At 36.8% G+C, this 21186-nt stretch overlaps 1 protein-coding gene across 50 annotated transcripts in view; it reads left to right on the forward strand.

The window, feature by feature from the left end:
• Positions 1-21186, forward strand: part of PBRM1 (polybromo 1) — a 100670-nt gene that overhangs the window by 18010 nt on the left and 61474 nt on the right. For 40 of the 50 annotated variants that reach the window (XM_042236095.1, XM_042236104.1, XM_042236105.1 and 37 more), the window contains 8 exons: positions 625-768; positions 2180-2296; positions 4820-4888; positions 5918-6016; positions 8516-8598; positions 12791-12886; positions 13479-13570; positions 19238-19451. In XM_042236095.1, coding sequence (XP_042092029.1) covers positions 625-768; positions 2180-2296; positions 4820-4888; positions 5918-6016; positions 8516-8598; positions 12791-12886; positions 13479-13570; positions 19238-19451 — 914 coding nt within the window. The remainder of the gene's footprint in view (positions 1-624; positions 769-2179; positions 2297-4819; positions 4889-5917; positions 6017-8515; positions 8599-12790; positions 12887-13478; positions 13571-19237; positions 19452-21186) is intronic. The other 10 variants (XM_042236103.1, XM_060402444.1, XM_060402432.1 and 7 more) reach the window with 1 other exon arrangement.

The following is a 21186-nucleotide window of genomic DNA, read 5'->3' on the forward strand; positions in this document are numbered from 1 at the left end:
GCTGAGTTTTCCAAATTTGCTGACATATTGAGTGCAGCACTTTCACAGCATCATCTTTCAGGATTTGAAATAGGTCAACTGGAATTCCATCACCTCCACTAACTTTGTTCATAGTGATACTTCCTAAGGCCCGCTTGACTTCACATTCCAGGATGTCTGGCTCTAGGTGGATGATCACATCGTGATTATCTGGGTTGTGAAGATATTTTTTGTATAGTTCTTCTGTGTATTCTTGCTACCTCTTCTTAATATCTTCTGCTTCTGTTAGGTCTATACCATTTCTGCCCTTTATTGAGCCCTTCTTTGCATGAATGCAAAGTGTATTAGTAATAATTACCCTTAATTTAGCAAATTATTTATATTCTTCAAGTCTCTGAGGTAGGACATAAATAGAATTAATAAAATTATTTGATTTCAGAATGCCTTTAAAACATACACTTAGTTCTTCAGAAGAGAATTGAAGCCCATGTGTCGTTTACTTATAAGAATTTTAAAATTTGTGGTATTTTTCAAAGTTATATCTTAGCATACCAATCTGTTGGAACAGGATGCTTTAGAAATAGTTGTTGATTTCTAATAAAATGCTAAGTGATATCTTTTCCTCTTCTCTTTGCTAATGTACAGCCAGATTCTCCTGAATATAAAGCTGCTTGCAAACTCTGGGATTTGTACCTTCGAACAAGAAATGAGTTTGTTCAGAAAGGAGAAGCAGATGACGAAGATGATGATGAAGACGGGCAGGACAGTCAAGGCGCAGTGACGGAAGGAGTACGTGTGCCACCGGAATGGGTGATGGATCGGCTACTGGGAGGTTGACGAGGCCCCTGCTTGTGATTTCTCACGGCCACTGTGGCAGCTAGGCTTTCTGTGCAGTCTTGTTGGTAACTGGATGAGTAAACAGACACACAGCCAGAGAGCCCTACTCCAATGACAAGGGATCCTAGGACAACCAGTGTTGTTAGATCGAGGTATCATGTAAGGGCAGGCTGTGTTGTGATTGAAAGTGGCAAAGTCGATGGAATCACCTTAGCTAGGAATATTTTTGTGGGTTAGGTTGGTTTCTGTTCCTAGAACGTGTCAAGTGTCTTCCTGCCTCTGGAATTTTGCAGTTGCTTGCACCTCTGCTCCCTTTGGCTCTGCCTGTGACTGTCTCTCTTGCATGATTCTAGCATCACTTAATGTAAACTGGGAGAAGACTTTCCTAACCGCTCTATCAGATTGTTTGCTCTCTGCTCCTCCTTTCCCATCGTTGTATCACGCTGTTGTGTGATCTTCAGTTTTTATGACTGTATGTGGAATAAATGTTAATATTAGTTTATATGGGCTTCCCTGGTGGTGCAGAGGTTAAAGCGTCTGCCTGCAATGTGGGAGACCTGGGTTCGATCCCTGGGTCGGGAAGATCCCTGGAGAAGGAAATGGCAACCCACTCCAGTATTCTTGCCTAGAGAATCTCATGGACGGAGGAGCTTGGTGGGCTACAGTCCACGGGTCGCAAAGAGTTGGACACGACTGAGTGATTTCACTTTCACTTTAGTTTATTTGTTTACTTTCTGTCTTCCTCAAGTAGAATGATAGCTCCAAAAAGCTATCACCTTGCTCACCTATTCAGACATCTAGACTCTGCCTGACATGTAGGGACTGAAAATACTTGCTGAATGAGTGCACATGTTTAAAAAGAGGAAAAAGAACAGTAAAAGGAATTGCATCTCTCTTCTGCAACTTTAACTAGACATCCAGAGAATAAGTTTTATGAACGCATTCATACACCCTGCTGCCTTTGTCATCTGCAACACGTGTCCAGAGTAACTGGTTGGGCTGGGAGGAGAGGAATCTTGCTTGTAGGCATAATTCTCTTTGAAGCTAACTCTGGTGTTACGTTTTAACTAGTAAGTAAATGACTTAAATTCGAGTATTCTAGTCTGCTTTCATCAGTGTTACATTGATTCTTCTCTAAGCTATGTGGTCGGGGAGTCTCAGCTAATCACTTGTCTTATATGTTGAATATTTATTGTGAGTCTAAAGTGTGGTATTCATGAAAATTGTACTTAATGTAAGTATTGTTTAGAAGTTGCTCTTTTGAATTGGCTTTAAAATTTTAAAAGCTGTTTAATATCGGCATTTACTTTTGGATTTTTCTTATTCCTGTCCTCTCTCATTCCTCATACCCCCGTACTCCCAGTCTTCTCCAGGTTACTTGAAGGAGATCCTGGAGCAGCTTCTTGAAGCCATAGTTGTAGCCACAAATCCATCAGGACGTCTCATTAGCGAACTTTTTCAGAAGCTGCCTTCTAAAGTGGTATGTGATGCAGTTAAAGACAAGTGGATTCAAGTGTTGATTTTGTTCTTTTTTAAGTACTTCATAAGTTCTCTTACTTCTTAGTAAATAGAGTAAGGGTAATGGAAGGTGTTGGAGGTAGCCGAGAGATCCTCCTCATGGCCTCAGCAGTAAGCACATAGGATATGTTCTGTCATTTTACTTCAGCAAAAGGCTATGGATTTTTTGTATGTGTGTTTGGTTTTATGATTAGAAATTCTTTTTGTTTGTTTTCCGTTTTTGTGGTCATAAAATATGCAGTAATCTAAGGTTTACCTTTTAACCAATTTAAGTACAAAGTTGAGTGGCGTTGAGTGCATTCATATTATTGTGCAGCTGTCACAACCATTTCTTTCCAAAACTTCTTCATCTTCCTACCTATTAAACAGGAACTCTCTACTTTTCCCTCCTGCCGGTTCCTGGAAACCACAGTTCTGCTCCTCTGAACTTGGCTACACTAAGTACCTCGTTTAAGAGAAATCATACAGTGTTTGTTTGTGTCTGGCTTATTTCACTTAGCCTAGTGTCTTCATGATTTATCCACGTTGTAGGTTGTTTCTAAGATTCGTGATTCTTAAGTGATAAAATAAGCACATAAATTAAACCTTTTATGTATGAAAGAGAAGAAACACTCTCTGCTTAGGAGTCAGAATGAGAGGAAGATAATTAACTTCTTCCTGATAAGTACTCTTCTACCCCAACGTGGAAGAGGTTTTCTAGACCAGTGGAACCCTTTAAAAGTGTTAGAGCCCCATGTGTCTTCACACCCAAAGAACAATTAACATAGTTGATGTTCCACTTTAGCTTTTGGAACCGCAAAAACTTCTATGACCTTCACATTCTTGTATTTCTGAATAAGGATGTACTTTCAGAAGTACTCCACTATACACATACTTTTAGAAGTACTCCGTTATAACTCATTGTGAGCATTTTCTCTTTAAGAACAAGGACTGAATTTCTTAAGGATGAAGACTCTGACATACTTTCTTTTGTGTCCCTGTCATGTAGTTGGAACCCAGCATGTCAGAGGCTTGCAAGAAGTGTTTGTTGACTGACAGGTGGCGTGCAGCTTTACCCATCAGTCATCAACAACAACAACACTAGTTGTAGTACAATTATAACATTAGAAATAGTGTATCTGAACACTGCTGCCTGAAGTGTGAATCTGATTAGAAAAAATATACTGGTTTATGTTGGTCATATGTTTAAAATGTTAAGAAAAGAAAAACAGTATGACAGTTCATTAAAAATTGCATATGGAATTATCATATGATCCAGCAATTCAGCTTTAGATACATACCTAGAAGAGTGAAATCAGGGTCTTAATGAGATATTTGTACAACCATGTTCCTAGCAGTATAATTCACAATAGCTGAAACATGGAAAAAGCTCAGGTGTTCCTTGATATGTGAATAGATAAATAAAGTGTAGTATATAAACACCATGGAGTATTATTCAGCCTTTAAAAAGAATGAAATTCTTGACCCATGCTACAATAAGAATAAACCCTGAACACATCATGGTAAGTGATATAAGCCAATTGTAAAGAACAAATATTGTATGATCCTTCTTTTAGGAAGTATGTATTTTGTAAATATTGTATGATACTTCTTTTAGGAAGTACTTAACAGCTAAATTCATTGAAAGAAAAAGTAAAATTGTGATTTCCAGGGGCTGAAGGAGGGGAAGGTGGAGAGTTATTGTTGAATGGGTATGAAATTTCAGCTTGGGAAGATGAAAAGTTCTGGAGATGGATGATGGTGATGGTTGCACAATAATGTGAATGTACTTAAAGCTGCTGAACTGTACAGTTAAAAAGGTTAAACAGTAAATTTTATGTATTTTTTTTTTTACTACAGAAAGGAAATTAAGAGTACAGTCTCTGTGAAAAGTGAAGCTGGTCAGTCAGGAATAGAGATTGGGTTGGGAAGATCCCCTGGAGAAGGAAATGACAACCCACTCCAGTATTCTGGCCTGGGAAATCCCATGAACAGAGCAGCCTGGCGGGCTACAGTACATGGGGTCACAAGAGTCAGACACGACTTAGCAACTAAACAATTTTGCACCCTGATTTCTTCTAGGTCCTTAGTATTTCACATGAAATAGGATATAATTGTGTTTTAGATTTCTGAATTAAAAGAGCTTATAAGAAACTCTTCGAAAACCTTCTGCTTCATTTCCCCACATAGATATCTTGGGATCTTAAATATAAAATTGTCTGATCTGTGGATTTAGGAAATTTAAAAACATTAAATTGTGATATATTAGCTATATAACCAAATACTAACTGTAAAGTCCTACAGCATGCTCTTGGGTATCTCATGAAGCTTGTAAAAATCAAATGATTTCTGGTTCAAGTATAACAAAAAATATGCTGTTCAGCTGTGTCTTTAGCCTTTATCTCAAAAGCTGCTCAATTGATTAACAGATGATCAGTGTACTTCCTTGTTATCTTATTAGCTGGATACTTTCACTTATTAAGCATGCCTGCGTTTTGTTTTTCAGCAATATCCAGACTATTATGCAATTATTAAGGAGCCGATAGATCTCAAGACCATTGCCCAGAGGATACAGGTATGAAGGTGTACTATATGTAGAAATATGTGGGTTTAGGGCAGATTGGCCTATGGTCATTTTTTAGGCCTTTTATAGAACAGAAGTGGATATTTCTGTAAGGAGTTATTATTAATAGCAATATAATATAAACAAATTAGAGGTGTTACTGAGTATAGCTTTAAAGGAATCAGCATAGCATCCCTTTTGCATTTTTTCTGTAGGAAGGAAAGCAAAATTTTCATTGACTTAAGTGTTTTATAGTTTTAATAAGTTTTGCTCTCAGGACAAAAAGTAAAGCACATTGGTCATGGACATTTTTGATTGTGAAAGGTATATTGTCAATGAAAGGTTTATTTTTATTGACTTACAAATAGTTGTAGGATATTTCAGAGTAAAAGTTACTTGCAGCCAACATGGAGACTGTAAGGCTAGTGAAGGTGCTTTGTTCTCTTTGTGTGTCCCCCTCTCTGTGTCCTCAGCAGTATAGATGGAATTGCTATAGGATTGCTGTGTGTTAGCTAGTTAATTCTTACAACACCTCTGTGAGGAAGATACTGTTATTTACAGATAAGAAAACTAAAACACAGAGATGGTAAGTCACTTGCCTGAGTCATCAACTAATGAGACGAGGTAGGATTTTTTTTTTAAGGCTTTAGGATTTGAATCCAGATAGTCTGGCTCCAAAGTCTGTACTCTTTAATGAATTAGTTTTCATGAAACATTTAGAACAGTGGTTGGCACAGAGTAAACACTATATATTTGCTAAATAAAACAACTTTTACTTTGTCTGATTTTTTTTTTAAGTATACGTTGTTTTTATGAGAATAACGTAGCTCTGGTTTTGTTACCTTTCTCAAAAACTTCTTTGTAAATGGACAGTAGTAATAGTCTATAAAAGAGAAGACGACTTTATGTATTGTTCACATATGTACTTTGCAATAAAGTCTTAGAGTATGGTGAGAATTGAAAAATATATGGGGTTTTTTTTAAGGTCATGTTGCTTAACTGTCTTTAAGAGTAACTGCTACATTTTACTGTATACTATAGAATGGAAGCTATAAGAGTATTCATGCAATGGCCAAAGATATAGATCTCCTAGCAAAAAATGCCAAAACCTACAATGAGCCTGGTTCTCAAGTATTCAAGGTTAGTTTTGTTGTTGTTGCTTTCGTTGATAAGAATACAGATTTTAATTTAGAGCCAGTATTTTTGTATAAGAACCATATACCATACACTTTACCCAAAGTGTATAATTTAATGACTTTTAGTATATTCACTGAATTGTGTAGCCATCACCACAATGGATTAGCAGTCACTCTCCATTTCCTCCCAGTCTCCCTAACCCTCGGCAACTGCCACCAGTCTACTTTTATCTCTGTGAATTTACCTGTTTTCAACATTTCATATAAGTGGAACCTTACAATTTATAGTCCTTTGTGACTGGCTTCTTTCACTTAACATCGTGTTTTCAAGGTGTTCCTTTTATATCATGTATTTCTTTGTATTCCCAAATAGTATTGAATTAAATCTATATATCATGTTTTAGTCACTCATTCATCAATTGCTAGGCATAATGCTGCTGTGAACATTCATGTATAAGTTTTTATATGCACATATATTTTCATTTTTATTGAATACGTACCTTGGAATGAAATTGCTAGGCCAGATGGTAAACTATATTTTTAACTTTTTTGAGGTTAAAATTGTTTTTAAATTATTCTTAAAGCCACTGCACCTACATTCCCACTAGTAATGTGCAAGTGTAATTTCTCCACATCCTCACCAATACTTGTTTCTATTTTTGGTTTTGTTTTATTTCTAGTAGGTATGAAGTAGTATCTCATTATGGTTTTGATTAGCCTTTTTTTTTCCTGGCCAGTGCCCCATGATTGTAGTTCCCCCAGTGGGAATTGAACTTGGGGCCAACAAGTTCAGTGAACAGTGAAAACCTGGAATCCTAACCACTCGGCCACCAGGGAATCCTTAGATTAGCATTTTCTAATGATTAGTGATGTTGAACATCTTTTCACGTGCATAGTGGCCTTTATCACTCTTTGAAAAAAATGTTTCAGATTTTTAGCCCCCCTTTTAACTTGGGTTAACTGTCTTTTCATTGTTGAATTGTTACAGTTGTTTTCATCATCTATAAACAATAGACTTGACATATGATTTACAAATATTTTCTCCTATTCTATAGACTGTCTTCATTTTTGTGATAATATCCTTTGATGTGCAAAAGGTTTTAATTTGGGGAGTTCCTTGGCAGTCCAGTGCAGGGCTTTCAGTCCCTGGTTGGGAAACTGAGATCCCACATGTTGTGTGCTGCAGGACCCCCTACCCCACCTCACCCCACTCCCCACCCAATCCCCCCATGCCCAAGAAAAAAACTTCTCAATTTTAATTAAGTTTTTAATTTTGATAAGTCCAATTTGTCTGCTTTTTCTTAGATTTCTTGTGCTTTTAATGTCTTACCAAAGAAACCATTACCTAATCTAAGGCTACAGAGATTTATGCCTATGTTTTCTTCTAAGAATGTTACTGTTCTAGCATTTACATTTAGAGTTTTGAGCCATTTTGAGTTAATTTTCATATACGTGAGGTAGGTGTGAGGTTGGAGTCCACATTCATCCAGTGCCTTATGTTAAAAAGACTTCTTTTCCTGTTGAATTGTCCTGGCAACCCTGTTGAAAATCAGTTGACTATAGATCCTTGGTTCTAATCCATTCACCTGTGTTTCTTTTTGTTCCACACAAGGTTCATTTTTGGTCCACTTTGCAGTTAAATATTGATATAGTCCCTTCATTTAAACCTCATTGATGTAAAAGTCACTCTGTATAGTATCATATACAATGTAAAATGACTTTCATTGCTTTGCAGTTCTCTCCTAGAAGTTTTGTAGTCTTTCTACGAAATGAACTGTAGTGAACTGTTGCTTGTAGAAATTTCTCAGATTAATCATTTATCACTGGGAACTTAGCAAAGGGTGCTCAGAAAATCTTTTGGGAATAAAGTCATTTAGATTTATGGAATGCTGACTCACTTGGTTGCTTTTGGTAGTTAATTTTAACTTTTATCTTGCATCTATTAAGGAACTTTGAGTGAAAATCAAGAATGAAGTCCTTGTATTGTTAATCCTTGATAAGACATTTGAGTAGTGTAGTACCAATTGTTGATGCGGTTAAGAATTATGCTTTTTGGTCTGATTAATGATCCTAAACTAAATTTTGGAGTGAAGGGAAACTGAATTTGATATATGCTATCAATTTAAGGAAGTATGTTCATCCATAATTTATGTGCCTAGTCTTTAATCTTAGAAGTGTACTTTTGTTTCAATTTTTAGGTTAGTGTACACAGGTAGAGTCCATTGTATTCTCACCCCTGTTTTTTCCCTGTTCAGCATTAGATCTTTGTCTTTTAGCTGGCTAATTGTGGAAGAGCTGAGAGGCTTCTCAACCTGTATTTAATTACAGAGATGTTTTGAAAGCTGGTAGAAAGGTTAGAGGATGCAGCTGTGTGCATACTGGATGGGAGGCTACTCCACATACAAGGAGTGCCATAGAAAGTGTCCAGTACATGATGGAGGGCATTTTAAACTGCCCATTTTTTTCTATACTTTTTCTAAGCCAAGTAATTTTATCTTAACAGGATGCAAATTCTATTAAAAAAATATTTTATATGAAAAAGGCAGAAATTGAACATGAAATGACGAAGTCAAGCCTTCGAATGAGGTAGGTTAAAAAAATGTTTAAAGTTCTTGTGCCTTTATTATTTATCAAAATAGCTAGTAAAATCAATATAGTGAAAAACAAGATGTTGCATTTCGAGGTTATATTTACAGTTGCTAATATGATTCTGAAGAGAATAGGGTTAAATAACTCTTAATCAGTCCCTTCATTGTAGCTGAAAGGCCTTATTTAAAAAGAAACATTTTAAGATTTAACACCACTATGTACTTTTATTGCCTTGTACAGATATGTATATAAATATTTGTATGTCATATTTGTATAATGCATATTACATATAATACGTGTGTATATAGGCAAAACTTGGAGATAACTGTGGGTTCATTTCTAGACCATTGTAGTAAAGCGAATATCACACTAGAGTGAGTCGCACCAGTGTTTCGGTTTCCCCATGCATATGAAAGCTGTATGTTCACACTAAACTGTAGTTAAGTGTGCAGTAGCATTAGGTCTAAGAAAGCTGTGTATATACCCTAATTTAAAAAGACTGTATTGCTTAAAAATGCTGACCATAATCTGAGCCTTCAGCAAGCTGTAATATTTTTACTGGAGAAGGGTCTTGTTTCTGTTGATGGCTGCTGACTGATCAGGGTGGTGGTTGCTGAAAGTTTCGGTGGCTGTGCCAGCTCCTTAAAATAAGACAACAGTGATGTTTCCCACGTCAGTTGACTCTTCTTTTCACTAATGATTTGTCTATAGCATGAGATGCTGTTGGATAATGTTTTACCCACAGGAGAACTTCTTTCAAAATTGGAGTCAGTCCTCTGAAATCCTGATGCTGCTTTATCAACTAAGTTTATGTTATATTCTCAGTCTTTTGTTGCTGTTTCGATAGTCTTCACAGCATTTTCACAGAAGTAGATTCCATCTCAGGAAACTGCTTTCTTTGCTCATCCATACAAAGTAACTCCTCAATGTTAAAGTTTTATCATGAGATTGTAGCAGATCAGTCATATCTTCAGGCTCTATTTTTAATTCTAGTTCTCCTACTGTTTCTATCCCATCTGCTGTTATTTCCTCCACTGAAGTCTTAAACCTCTCAAAGTAACCCATGAGGGTTGGAATCCACTTCTTCTAAGTTCCTGTTGATGTTCATGTTCTTTCCATGAATCACAAATGTTCTTAACGACATCTAGAATAACAAATCATTTCCAGAAAGTTTTCAGTTGAATTTTCCCAGATCCATCAAAGGAATCACTATCCACAGTAGCTGTACCTTTACGAAATGTATTTCTTCAATAATAAGACTTAAAAGTTGAAATTTCTTTTTGGTCCGTGGGCTGCAGAATGGATATTGTGTCTGTAGGCATGTTAATCTTGTACATCTCCATCAGAGCTCTTGGTGACCATGTGCATTTTCAAAGAGCAGTACTGTTTTGAAAATATTTTTGAGCAGTAGGTCTCAACAGCAGGCTTAAAATATTCAGTAACATGTTGCAGACAGATGTGCTGTCATCCAGGCTTTGTTGTTCCATTTATTGAGCACAAGCAGAGTATATTTGTCATAATTCTTAAGGGCCCTAGGATTTTTCAGAATAGTAAAATGAGCACTGGTTTCAACTCTTAAGTCACCAGCTACATTAACCCTATCAAAAGAGTCAGCCTGTCTTTTGAAACTTTGAAGCTGGGCACTGACTTCTCCTCTCTACTTGTGAAAGCCTTGGATTGTTCTTCCATGATAAGTATATTTTATCTGCATTGAAAATCTGTTATTTAGTATAGCTACATTTATTAATAATTTCAGCTAGATCTTCTGGATAACTTGCTGCTGCTTTTTTATCGGCACTGGCTGTTTCACCTTGTACTTTTATTTTATAGAGATGACTTCTTTCTTTAAACCTCATGAACCAGTGTCTGCTAGCTTCAGACTTTTATTCCACACCTTAACTCTCTCAGCCTTCATCAAATTGAAGAGAGTTAGGCCCTTGCTCTGGATTACACATCTGCTTATGAGATTGTTGTGGTTGGTTTGACCTTCTGTCCAGACCACTAACACTTTCTTCTTATCAGCAATAAGGCTATCTTACTGTGTTATCATTTCTGTGTTCACTGGAGTAGTACTTTTAATTTCCTTCAAAAACTTTTCCTTTGCTTTTGTGACTTGGCTAACTAGTGCAAGAGGCCTAGTTTCCAGCTGATCTCAGCTTTCAACATGCCTTCCTCACTGAGCTTAACCATTTGTAGCTTTTGCTTGAAACTGGAAAAAAAAGTGCAACTCTTCCTTTCCCTTGAATGCTTAGAGGCCAGTGTAGGGTTATTAGTTGACCTACTTTCAGTATTCTTGTGTATGAGAAAATAGGGAGAGTGAGGAAAAAGGAAAAAGATGGAGGAATAGCTGGTTGGTGGAGCAGTCAGAACACACACATTTATTAAGTTCACTGTCTTACATAGGCATGGATCATGGTTCCCCAAAGTATTTACAATGATAGCATCAGAGATTACCACAAGTATAATAATATGGAAAGGTTGGAAATAATTGCAAGAATTACCAAAATGTGGCACAGAGACGCAAAGTGAGCAAATGCCTTTGGAAAAATGGTGCTCAGATTTGCTTTATTTAGGGTTGCTACAAACCTTTAGTTTGGAAAAAGAAAAAGAAAAGATGCAGTATATGTGACGTTTAATGAAACAAAGCATGATAAAACAAGGTATGCTTATAATATTGTGATATTTGCATCTATATCATAGGATGTATATATTTTCACTGTAAGAGTATTTAGCCGGATGTCAGGAGATTCTAGCTTATCTTGTGCTGGGACTGTGACTTTGAACACGTCTTACTTCTAGGATTCCATTTGCTTCTACCTGAAATGGAAAGATTGAGTGGCTGCTTTTGTAGCTTTTTTCTGACTTTGACATTTGCTATGTTTCTGGATCCTCTGGTCACTGCACTAACCATAAACTGTCTGGGATCAACCCTGGTTTATTTTTTTTTTGCTCAGAGTCCCAGATTTTGCTCTTCAGTTTTTTTGTTTCAACAGAAACAAGTTCTTTCATATCAATAGTTGAAAAATGCCCTTATGCCAACGTATTCTAACTTAACATCTGATCATTGGCAACCTCTATAAGCATAATTTTTTTTAATTAATTAATTTATTTTAATTGGAGGCTCATTACTTTATGGTATGTAGTGGTTTTTGCTGTACATCGACATGAGTCAGCCATGGGCGTACGTGTGTCCCAGCATCTGAGCCCCCCTCCCCACTCTCTGCCCACCCCCTCCCTCTGGGTTGTCCCGGAGCACCCGCGTGGGTGCCCTGCTTCATGCATTGAGCTTGCACTGGGGATCCGTTTTGCATATGGTAATGTACACGCTTCAGTGCTTTTCTCCCGTATCGTCCCACCCTCGCCTTCTCCCACAGAGTCTAAAAGTCTGTCCTATCTGTGTCTCTTTTGCTGTCTTGCATATAGGGTCGTCATTACTGTCTTTCTGAATTCCATATATATGTGTTAATATCCTGTATTGGTGTTTCCTTTCTGGCTTACTTCACTCTGTATAATAGGCTCTAGTGTAATGCCTCTCATTAGAGCTGACTCAAATGTGTTCTTTTTAACGGCTGAGTAATATTCCATTGTGTACGCACCACAGCTTCCTTTTGCGTTCATCTGCTGATGGACATCTAGGTTGCTTCCATGTCCTGGCTGTTGTAAACAGTGCTGCAGTGAACACTGGGGCGCATGTGTCTCTTTCAATTCTGGTTTCCTTGGTATGTTGGCCCAGCAGTGGGATTGCTGGGTCGTATGGCAGTTCTCTTTCCAGTTTTTTAAGGAATCTCCACACTGTTCTCCATAATGGCCGGGCTAGTTTGCATTCCCACCAGCAGTGTAAGAGGGTTCCCTTTTCTTCGCACCCTCTCCATCTTTTATTTGTAGCAGAGTCCCAGATTTTGGAGCAAAGACTCCTGCATGGTAGAGGCTCGGCAATATTTGAGTCTTCCCTCCCCCATTCCCCACCATGCCCTGCGGCATGTGGAATCTTAGTTCCCCCAACCAGGGATGGAACCTTTGCCCCCTGCAGTGGAAACACTGAGTCTTAACCATTGGACCGCCAGAGTAGTCCCAGAGTGTATCTTTTTTTAAGAAAAGAAAAGGAAAATGGTTGTTTTCTTTTTGTTTATCCAGCATTATGATTTCAGCTGTTAGTTTTCTGAGTTTTTTTAACCTTGTCTCTGGATAGGACTTCATCAAATTTGGCTGCAACCAGGCTGACAGGTCCTTCGCACAGTAAAGGCAGCCTTGGTGAAGAGAGAAATCCCACTAGCAAGTATTACCGGTGAGAGAGAGTGTCTGAGAGCTGACCCATGTTTATGAGGATAAGCATGCTAGCATTTTCTTGATGACTATCTTGAAGTAATATCTTTGAGTGTAGTTGGCTTATTTTATGAAACTTTGTTGTCAGATATCTTATTTAAAAAGTATAGTAGGCCTGACTTCATGTCTGAGAAATGCTTAAGCAGAAATTGTCAGGTAGTGTTTAAAATTACCAGTAAAATGTGTCTTAAAATACTGAAAGAGTTTGTGTTCATAATAGATTTTATTTTCATTGTTAAAATATGAGCATCTTTAGAATTAACCAGCAATTATGAGTGAATCTTTATTTTTCATAAAAAAGGAGTAGTGCTGCAAGTAGCTTGCTTTAAGGGCTTTCTATCTCTACTCCCTCTTTTCTGAGAGAAAAAATTTAGTCTTCTTGGTTAAGATTGATTGTGGGGGATAGAAAAAGTACAAAGTAAATAGAGGAAGCAGCTGAATAGAAACTCTTTCTTTGATGTGAATGCCTTATTAACAGTTCCTGTTTCCTGTAAAGTAACCGGATTTTTATAACATCTTTCCCTGCCTTCTAATTGCTTGTTTTTTCCTTGTAGTAATAAAAGAGCAGTCCAAGGGGGTCGTTTATCCGCAATTACCATGGCACTTCAGTATGGCTCAGAAAGTGAAGAGGACGCTGCTTTAGCTGGTAGGCATTAAGTTGTGATGAGTTATGTGCCATCTCAGTGAATCCTTCTTGAGGAAAATTGCAGTTATTTTGGTCTGGCTGGGAGTTTGTCTGTTTGGGAGGACACACTTGTTTTGTTACGTTTTGATTGCACTCTTGGTTGTCAAACTTATCAAGAACTTACTACTGCTTTATTTTGTGTTAAAGCATGAATCTAAGTAAATAAATACTTGTGCAAAAACATTGTTTCGATAGCCGTGGCAGTTCCTGGTTTCAAACCTATGATGGTAAACAGTGCTGGTCATGCATGCATGTGTGTGTGCTCAGCCGTGTTCAGCTCTTTGTGACCTCATGGACTGTAACCCATCACGCTCCTCTGTCCATGGGATTTGCCAGGCAAGAACACTGGAGTGGATTGCCATTTCCTCCTCCAAGGGATCTTCCCAACCCAGGCATCGAATCTGTGTCTCCTGCAAATCCTGCATTACAGGCAGATTCTTTACCACTGAGACATCAGGAAAGCCCAAAGTACTAGTGACACCATCAGGAAATCCCAGGAGGACATTCATATCACTTTAGATTTCTAGGTCACTGGCTTATATTTTTAGTAGACTATAATGTCTTCTCATCTAGAGCTTATGATTTAAAGATAGCTGTAAATTATGGCAAACTTTCATTTAAATAATTGGGTACTAGAAATTCGAGTAAAAGCACACACTTCATAAAGGAGTAATAAAGCAGCTATAGAGGTATATTTTCTGTCTTCCCCCTAAGTGTGATATTTTTTAATATGTAGAGATAAAATTTGTTTTATGGAATTACTCTTGATTTTATAATCAAGTGTGACACAAAAGATTTTTCTAGCTGTATCTTTATTTTCTACTAAATCTATAGAAATTCATAATTATTGTAGACTACTAAAGTATAAATTTAATTTTTTGATTGTCATCTACAGATTATATTTTTTTAAACTTAAGTCAGTCCTTATCAAAAATTGAAAGAAACTTTTCTCTTTTCATTAGCTTTCTTTTTTGCCAACTGTAGAAGTGACACACACGTTATTTTTAGGTTTCCTTCTAGCATTTGGTTACTTCATTAACCTTATAGTAGTATAACAAATTGAAGGGAAATCATGGCACTTATAAGATTCTTACAAAGCGTTTATTGGCTTCCCCCCCCCCCCCCCCAATAAATAGTACTTTTGTCACGAGAGGATTCTTATTTAGTAACCTCAGGTAGTAAAACAAAGTAGATGCCAACGAAATTTGTGTGTTGTAGATCCTTCAGGCTGTTATTCAGAACCTGTTCATCCTTAATTTAGTCAAAGTTTAATATACTTGGTTTTCTGCTTCCTGTTCCTGAAAAAAGCTTTAGGGGTAGGTACAGTGAAAATAGCAAAGAAAGGATAGCTCATGATCTTGGAGCAACAAGAAAGCTGATGGAAAGAAGACATAAGAATTAAAAGTATGGCTTGGCATCTTGAGGTGATTTGTCTTCGAGGCAAACCACATTGTGTCTCCCTGAAGGGCAGCGAAGAAGGTGGAGAAAAGCACCTACTTGCAGTTACTTTAAGAAGAGCAATGAGGTGGACAATGGGTTACGAAAAACAGATAAAACTTCCAGTCTTCTCCCACCAAAATAAGGCAAGAAGGCAAAAAGAAACATAGAAAAAATGTGATAAATGGAAACAGAGAAACAATTCCTAAAATTATAACTGAAATAAATGTTAGTGGCCTGAATTTGCCAATTAAGACAGTTCCAGATTGGGTATTTTAAAAATCAAGTTATATACTGCTTAAAAGAGACACATCTTAAATATACAGGAAAAGTGAATGTAAAAGGATGGAACAGAAAAAAGATACCCCTGGCAAATAATAACCAGATGGTAGTTACATTGACTTTTGCTAAACTGGACTTTCAAACAATGCATTTCCAAAGATAAAATGAATTTACCTTATACTGATAAAAAGTTTATTACATCAGGCAGATAAATCCTAAAAGGGCTCAGAATATGTAAAACAAGCAGATAGAACTTGGAGAAAGTGACAACATTGCTGTTAGAGTGGGAGCCTGCTTCTATCAGTTGCTAGATACACAGCCAAAAAAACCAGTGAAGACAGAGAAGACTTGAATATAATTCCTCGAAAGTTTATTTGTTTCCTATTTCTGCTAAAACAAATTGCCACAAACTTAGTGGCTTAAAACATCACAAGTTTATTCCCTTCTGCTCTCAAGGTCAGAAATCTAATATCAGGTTGTTGGCAGGCCGGTGTCCTTTTGGAGCCTGTAGGGGATAATGGACTTCCTTACATTTTCCAGTGTCTAGAGGCTGTCTGTATTCCTTGGCTCATGGCCCCTTCCTCTGCATTGAGAACACAGCATTTCAGTCTCTACGTGTCACCCCATCTCCTTCTTCCTTTGACCTTCTTGCCTGTCTTTCATAAGGATCCTTGTGATTATGTTTAGTGCCCAGAGATTAATCCAGGATAATTTCCCAAACTCAAGATTCCTTTCAATCATATCTGCAGTCTCTTGCCATTTAAGTAATATTCACAAGTTCTGTGGATTAGAGCATAGATTTGTGTGGGGGCTTATTATTCAGCCTACCACAACAAGTTGGTTATTAACAGGCAAGTATTCTACAGTTAGAGAATACATGTTCTTCCCTGGTTCACATGGAAGATTTGCAAAAATTGGTCATGTACTTAGGCATAAAACAAATTTCAACAAATTTGAAAGATCAGGTATTATGCAGACCATATTTCTGACTGTAATACAGCTGTGATAGCAACTAATAATGAAAAATAAATTTTTTACTTGGGTATTTTGTTTTTTTTTAGTAGATCTTTATTTAAACATCCAATCTGCCAGCTTAGTGTTTTCCATCAACTTTGGGAGTAGAAACCTCTCACAGGCTTCATGATCTTTTGCTTACGTGGTTTTTTTTATTTTTAAGATAAATTTTTAAAAGGAGTAATTGTAATAGAAATTTAATTACTTAAATTTGAACAGTAACAATAATGAAAATAATACGTATCAAAAACAGTGGAGGTGCCCCTAGTAGTTCTGACTGCTTCTATTCAGAAAGAAAAGCAGCTGAAAGTTAATGAACTAACAAGCATCCAATATAAGTAAATAATAAGAAAAACAGAGATGTTAGATAAAAGATGGTAAAGCCAAGGACAGGAGATAATTCTTTAGAAAGGAAATCTCTAATGGAAAAGATCAATGAAGTCAAAAATTTTCCTGTTACAGCTCGTAATAAAATATGTAAATCTATAGCAAGATTGTAAAGAAATAGAAGGCACAAATAAAATATTAGGAGAAAAAGAGCATATAGAGCATATATAGACAGCATAATGCAAATAAATTTGAATGTTTAGATAAAATTGACAAATTCCTAGAAACTGATAAACGCCTGAAAACTGATTCAGGAATAAAAAGACTGATGAGTCATATCATCACTAAAGACATTAAATTGCTAATTAGAGATACTCCTGCATTGAAAACACCAAGCCCTACATTCAAGGAACAGAATTATATAATAAACTCCTGCAGTGAGTAAAAAAAGAACTCCGCAATTTATTCTTTGAATCTGATATAAAACCAAAACCATACAAAATATAACCACACTGTATCTAGTAGTATTTGCAATCCGCATAAGCACACTGTATCTAGCAGTATCTGTAATACACGGTAACACAGTTGGGTTTATTTCAGGAACACTAGGTTCAGTTCAGTTCAGTTGCTCAGTCGTGTCCACCTCTTTGCAACCCCATGAATCGCAGCACACCAGGCCTCCCTGTCCATCACCAACTCCCAGAGTTCACTCAAACTCACATCATCGAGTCAGTGATGCCATCCAGCCCTCTCATCTTCTGTTGTCCCCTTCTCCTCCTGCCCCCAATCCCTCCCAGCATCAGAATCTTTTCCAGTGAGTCAGCTCTTCGCATGAGGTGGCCAGTATCTGTAATACCCAATAACATAGTTGGGTTTATTTCAGGAATACTAGATTAGTTCAGCATAAAAGATAAAAGTATTATTTACTGTATTAGTAGAATAAAGGAGCAAAACCATGACGTTGGCCCAGCAAATGCATTTGATTAAACTACAAGTCTCATTCATGATAAAGGCTAAGCATACTAGCAGTAGAAGGGGACTTTCCTAACCTGATAAATGGCACTTTCAGTGGAGAAACATTTGTAGTATTCTCCTTACCATAAGAAACAAAGTTTAAAATGTTGTTGCTTCTTGTTCAAAGTACTAGCCAGCAAACAGTGATAACAGTGAGGCTGTAAGGATCAGAAGAGAAGGGTTTATAAGGATTGCAATCAATAAGAGTACTTTTTGAGTTTTCTATTTAAAAGACTATAGATAAATTACTAGAATTAATAATCAAATGCTAATGTAAATTATTATACAAAAATTGACTTCATTTCCAGAATCAAAATAAAAAGAAAATGTAATTTTAAAAAAAGATACAGTTTACAGTAACAGCAAAAATATTCCTAAATTTAAATTCAATAAAACATGTGCAAGAGCTTTATGAAAAGATTAGAGGTAGTGGAGTCAGGAAAGACTGCATAGTTTCCAATTTCTGGCTTTGCTTCTAGCTCCTTGACTCTTAAATCCCTTCTTGACTGCTTTACAGGCCAGATGACCTTGGGCAGGTCATCAACTTCTCATGTCCAGTTTTCTCCTTTGGAAAAGAAATGACAGTACCTGTTCTGTATGGTGATGTTAGGATTACCTCAGAATGGTGTTTATCAAGCTCTTAATATGTAACTAAGTACTGAATAAGTGATTCTCATACTTGCCTGGAAGACAGTGATTTTGGTTATCCTGATCCATCAAGAAATAATTTAAATCAGGTCCTTATACACTGTTTAAGAGTTCAGAGAAATGAACAGTATGTTTTGTATTTCTGTTAAAGTGATTGCATGTTTTGTTTTGGTGTTTCTATGATTAGCTTCTACCTAAAAGTTTTCTCAATAAAGGACAACATGTTTCCTAAGGTCTGCTACAGGTAAATCTCTTTGATTTTGCCTCACTTTAAGTCAAATTTGTCAATACCAGCCCCTAGCTACATTTATCCTAACCTATATGCTGTCGCTTTAGTTCTGGAGATCTGAGAATAACTGCTCCTTTTCTTGTCCAAGCACACATAAGTAAGGATCTGCAAAGATGGCAGAGAAACTGTTTTGTAACCTTTTAAAGACAGACAATTACGGCTTCCCTTAGGTAAAAAAATCTGCCTTCTATAGAGGAGACTTACAGGAGACTTGGAGGAGACAGGGGTTCAATGCTTGGGCCAGGAAGATCCCCTGGAGAAGGAAATGGCACCCCACTTCACTATTCTTGCCTGGAAAATTCCTATGAACAGAGGAGCCTGGCAGGCTGTGGTCTGTGGGATCACAAGAGTCACAAGAATCCTACAGGACTGAGCAACTAAATTACAACAACCAAGACAGTATAACTTTTACTATGTAACATTCTGTTTCTATGTAACATTTCTCTTAAGTAAGCATACACTTTTACTAAGCATTACTAACAGCATATTTAATGAAGGCTAGAGACTATTCTTTTAAAATAAGTATGCTCAAACACAGCATAATCTGGAAGGTTGTTAAAAGCTTTAAAAAATGTTTTTTTAAATTCCCCTTATAAATATCTTTTATGTCTTTGTAGCTGCGCGATATGAAGAAGGAGAATCAGAAGCAGAGAGCATTACTTCATTTATGGATGTTTCAAATCCTTTTTATCAGCTTTATGACACAGTTCGGAGCTGTCGGAATAACCAAGGCCAGCTAATAGCTGAACCTTTTTTCCATTTGCCTTCAAAGAAAAAGTATCCTGATTATTATCAGCAAATTAAAACACCCATATCACTACAACAGATCAGGTAATATATCATTTACATTATTCAGTATACATCTATTTTCTTGTGATTGAGCCTGTGCATATATCCTTCATTTCTAAAATGGATGAGGATATAAAAATGTTTTTCATATGTCTAGACATGAACTTAAGCATGTACTTAAGCATATGATATGCTTAAGTATCACACCAATGTAAATATGAGAAATAAATTTGATTAACTACAGATTACATTCTTTGTATTACAGTAGTGTCAAGAGACAGATAAACAGAAGGTATCCCAGCTACTCATTTGTGTGTCAGATTATGGATTATAAAAAAAAATTATGCCGCTCAGAATTTAACTCTTCATTTCTTATAACTGCGCAAAAATTTCTCTTCCTATTCCTTTTATTGATATTTTAATCACAACAATTTACCTGCATGTAAAATTTTGTATCTTGGTTTCCCTTTTGAAGGGTCAACTCTTAGGGCATCTAATCTACCTCCTTTCCAAGGATGCATGCTGAGCCAGTCGTGCCCCATAGGAGCTGGACCACCTTCCACTGTGCTCTTTCTTCATCAGAGCAGCAGGGAAATCTTGAGCAGTGCTGACCAGTAGCACTTTCTGTGATGAGGAAATGTTACTTTATCTGTACTGTCTCTGGTAGCCACTCAACATGTGACTGTCGAAAACTTGAAATGTGGCACAATGAAACTAGATTTCAAGTTTTACTTTATTTTGCTGTAAACAGACATGTGTGACCACTGTATTGCACAGCACAATCCTAGGAAGATGTGTTAGCAGAAGGAATATAGTTGAGTGTCATCAAAAGCAAAAAAAAAAAAAAAAAAGGGAAGGGTAGGGCGGAGCTCGACAACGTGGCTACATAGACCATCTTTGTTGTGCTGGGGCTTGTCATCCCCATGCTTTATTTCCTGTTCTACCCTTTCCTTCCCACTCCCATCCTTAATATCTGACTGATAAATATCTGCAGATTTGTTATAGATTGTCATCTGTTAATGCTAGTTTAGGTTCTCTATTGTTCTTTGTGGGTGTTGAGAATATCCAGCACGTTATCCTTGAAGTTAGCGTGAATAAGTCCGAGGCTGTAATTTAAACTCTTATTGCTAGCCACAGGTAGTGAGAGCTGAGTATGTGCTTAGTTGGTTTTTTTTTTTTTTTTTGGGTTCATCCCAGAGAATCAAATGTTCTATTATAACATTCTTATCTCTGTCAGCACTTCATGGAATCTATATATGATTTTAGTAAATTTTAAGTAAAACTTTACATGTGTAGTGAATGATGTGTCATTCTAAGAGCAAAGTGTGGAATCTCTACATTAATTCTGTGAAGCTGTACACATAATATGGTTCTTTACCTAATATTGTTTTTGTGACTTTGATGGGTAGCAGACAAGTGCTTCAGTCAATCTTTAAAAGTCTATCCTGTCTAAATCCATATAGCGTTAAGGCAGACTGTGATGCTTCACTTTGTACCAGGTGTACAGGGACTTGTGATAGCCTTAGTGTTAGTAATAGCCTAAATGTCTGAGACAGCTATTACAATTCTTAAGACTTAAAGTAAGTAAAAACCTCAGTATTAAGCCATTGTGATTAATTACAATTGTTTGTGTTGGAGGAAGAGTAGCAGAAGGCCTCTTAACATTACTCTGCCTCTCATTACCATCTTAAGACTGCTCTTCAGGGAATTCCCTAATGGTCCAGTGTTAAGACTCAGCACTTTCACTGTGGGGCCAGGTTTAATTCATGGTCGGGGA

This window comes from Ovis aries, chromosome 19, assembly GCF_016772045.2.
Source record: "Ovis aries strain OAR_USU_Benz2616 breed Rambouillet chromosome 19, ARS-UI_Ramb_v3.0, whole genome shotgun sequence".
In the NCBI taxonomy this organism is placed as follows: Eukaryota; Metazoa; Chordata; class Mammalia; order Artiodactyla; family Bovidae; genus Ovis; species Ovis aries.